Raw genomic sequence first — 2,500 nt, forward strand, 5'->3', positions numbered from 1 at the left:
TCGATTGCATCGTAATTATTATCCGCACTACAAAGGAAAGAGGCACTTCAACTCTGATATTTTTTCGACCCCTGGCTAACCTTCCTCTGACGCTTCTTCTCTGACCTAACAAAGCCACACGAAGAACACGGCGGCAGTTCGAAGGTATTACGTGTGGATATGTTGCTGAGAGACTTTTATCTTACAGTGAGGACTTGATGTAAAAAGGGGCCGTAAGATAATTTTATTTTCTCTTTTGATAGGAAATGTCAGAACCTCAATGTCTTGCGAAGATAAGGTGATATTTAAAGCTTTCGGGAAGTAGGTGTAGCTTTTTTTTTTTAATTTATGAATATGGAGGGTTCATTTAGTTTAGTCCTTTATTTACCACCCTGGCTAAGTGCACAGGCGTGGGCAAGCTGTGGTACATTTAATGCATGGTCATAACATTATATAGTGTTACATTTGAATTTTAGCCTATAACATTGCTATGAGTACTTATATCAGTTTAAGGAAAGGAACAATTGCACAGTCCTTCATCCACTCATCTGCCACGCCGGCATATAGCTTGGGCGTGGGAAAGCATTAATACATTTTATATTCGGTTATGTGATACTACATTCCATATTTAGGATACAACATAAGTATATCTTCTAGGGCATCAGATGATATGAAGTAGTTACATAGTTCTCCGTACCTCATGCTAGGTGGCCTGAAAGGCTGTATCACATGGCACTCTGAGATATAATGTACAAGTGTTCGCTTATATTCTTCATTACACAGTTTACACTTAGTTTCTTCGACATTACAAACTGTACTGACCTGCCAATACAATCTATACCCAAGCCTGATTCTTGCAGTCACAACATCACACTGTCTTGTCATTTACCTCTCGAAGTTGTATGTGTATCTTCCGCAGAGTTATTTCGCCGTGCCTTAAACGACATATCGGTTCCTTGGGCATCTTTCTTCTGCTTCAGAACATTGCATAATAAGCTTGGAATCTGAAAATATTAACGTATGGGTCGCGAGTGGATTATACATACCGTTTGTGAGATACTCATGTAAATATTCGTTCATTTTCTAGTAACGCCTGATATTTAATATGTTGGGATGCCTCTTCCTTTGATTCTCATTAGTATTTCAATTTCTGACACTGATTATAAGGAAGGTGAGGACAGAAATTAGTCCTTTTATATTAAGACCCGGTCTACCCCAGAGGCAGATATAATGAATAGGTTGTGAATTGGGTAATTGTACATACTAAGCTTAATTCTAAAGTGTAATTTTCGAATCAAAGTCAGTTTTATGGCGGTATTACGGGTTTTATTGCTTCAGCTTTTACTAATTGTAGGAATTCCCGATGGCGGTAGAGATAACCACCTCGTTTAGATGGAGATCAATCTTAAGTATAAATACTACAAAGGGCAGAAGTCCAGATGATTGATAGAGGGCGCTATTGTACTCTTGAAACCTCTTTCACGTGATGAACGATGGAATAGGATCCTTAACTATAACATAAGTCGATTGAAGTGTATACTAAGATGCGGTACTTCATTCATATAAGTGTCGAATTTGTCTTTCGTCTTCTGTAGTAAGTAGGGCTTCAATTTGCCTTGAGAAATTTATACTTTCCGTGTTGATCTTTTTATTTCTGTATGTTTGTCTGTCCATCTGGATCGGTCTATTCTTAATCCCTGTTTGGCTGTTTGTCTGACTCTCTCTCTCTCTCCTACTGTTTGCCTCTGTTTCTCCCTTCCTCCAACTCCCTCCCTCCCTCCCTCCCTCCCTCCCTCCCTCCCTTCCTCCCTCCCTCCCTCCCTCCCTCCCTCCCTCCCTCCCTCCCTCCCTCCCTCCCTCCCTCCTCCCATTCCCTCCCTCCTCCCCTTTCCTCCCTCCTCCCCTTCCCTCCCTCCTCCCCTTCCCTGCCTCCCTCCCTCCCTCCCTCCCTCCCTCCCTCCCTCCCTCCCTCCTCCCATTCCCTCCCTTCTCCCATTCCCTCCCTCTTTCTCTTAAGGTTTTCCGTCTTTCTTTCCTCGTGTGCCCGACCGATTCACCTCCAGGACACCTCAGCCGAATAGGTCACGGTTTCCTGAAATAAAAACGAGAGTCATGCTTCCCGGCGACTCGCGTCATCGGGTGCCGTTGAGCCCATATCACGCGCCGACGACCGTGACTTACGGAAGCTTTTTTCTCAGGGACGGGCGGCGGCGGGGGCGGCGGCACGGCGATGACGACGGCGATGACGACGGCGATGACGACGGCGGGCTTCACCTCCTCCACGCAGACGCTCGCCGTGACTTCGACGCCCCGCTCCCTCTCCCTGGCCTCCATCTCCTCCGAGGGGAGCACCGACAGCCACCTGGTGGAGCAGGAGGACATCGTCGCCCTCACCTCCGCCGTCAGGGCCTTCAAGGAGGCGCTGGGGAAGCTCAAGCGCATCTTCCACCCCGAGAGAGGTAAGGAGGCTGCTGCTCTGGTGCATGCTGTTTTTCTCCTGAAGGATGATGCCGTTCTGCCA

The 2,500-nt window shown here is 46.4% G+C and overlaps 1 protein-coding gene across 1 annotated transcript in view; it reads left to right on the forward strand.

Annotated features, from left to right (window-relative positions):
- Positions 1–2,500, forward strand: part of LOC125045413 (rho GTPase-activating protein 29-like) — a gene marked incomplete at its 3' end in the record, with an annotated part of 145,518 nt that overhangs the window by 2,888 nt on the left and 140,130 nt on the right. The window contains 1 exon segment of the mRNA XM_047642627.1: positions 2,178–2,438. Coding sequence (XP_047498583.1) covers positions 2,178–2,438 — 261 coding nt within the window.

The sequence above is a fragment of the Penaeus chinensis genome, chromosome 37 (assembly GCF_019202785.1).
Source record: "Penaeus chinensis breed Huanghai No. 1 chromosome 37, ASM1920278v2, whole genome shotgun sequence".
NCBI classification, from domain to species: domain Eukaryota; kingdom Metazoa; phylum Arthropoda; class Malacostraca; order Decapoda; family Penaeidae; genus Penaeus; species Penaeus chinensis.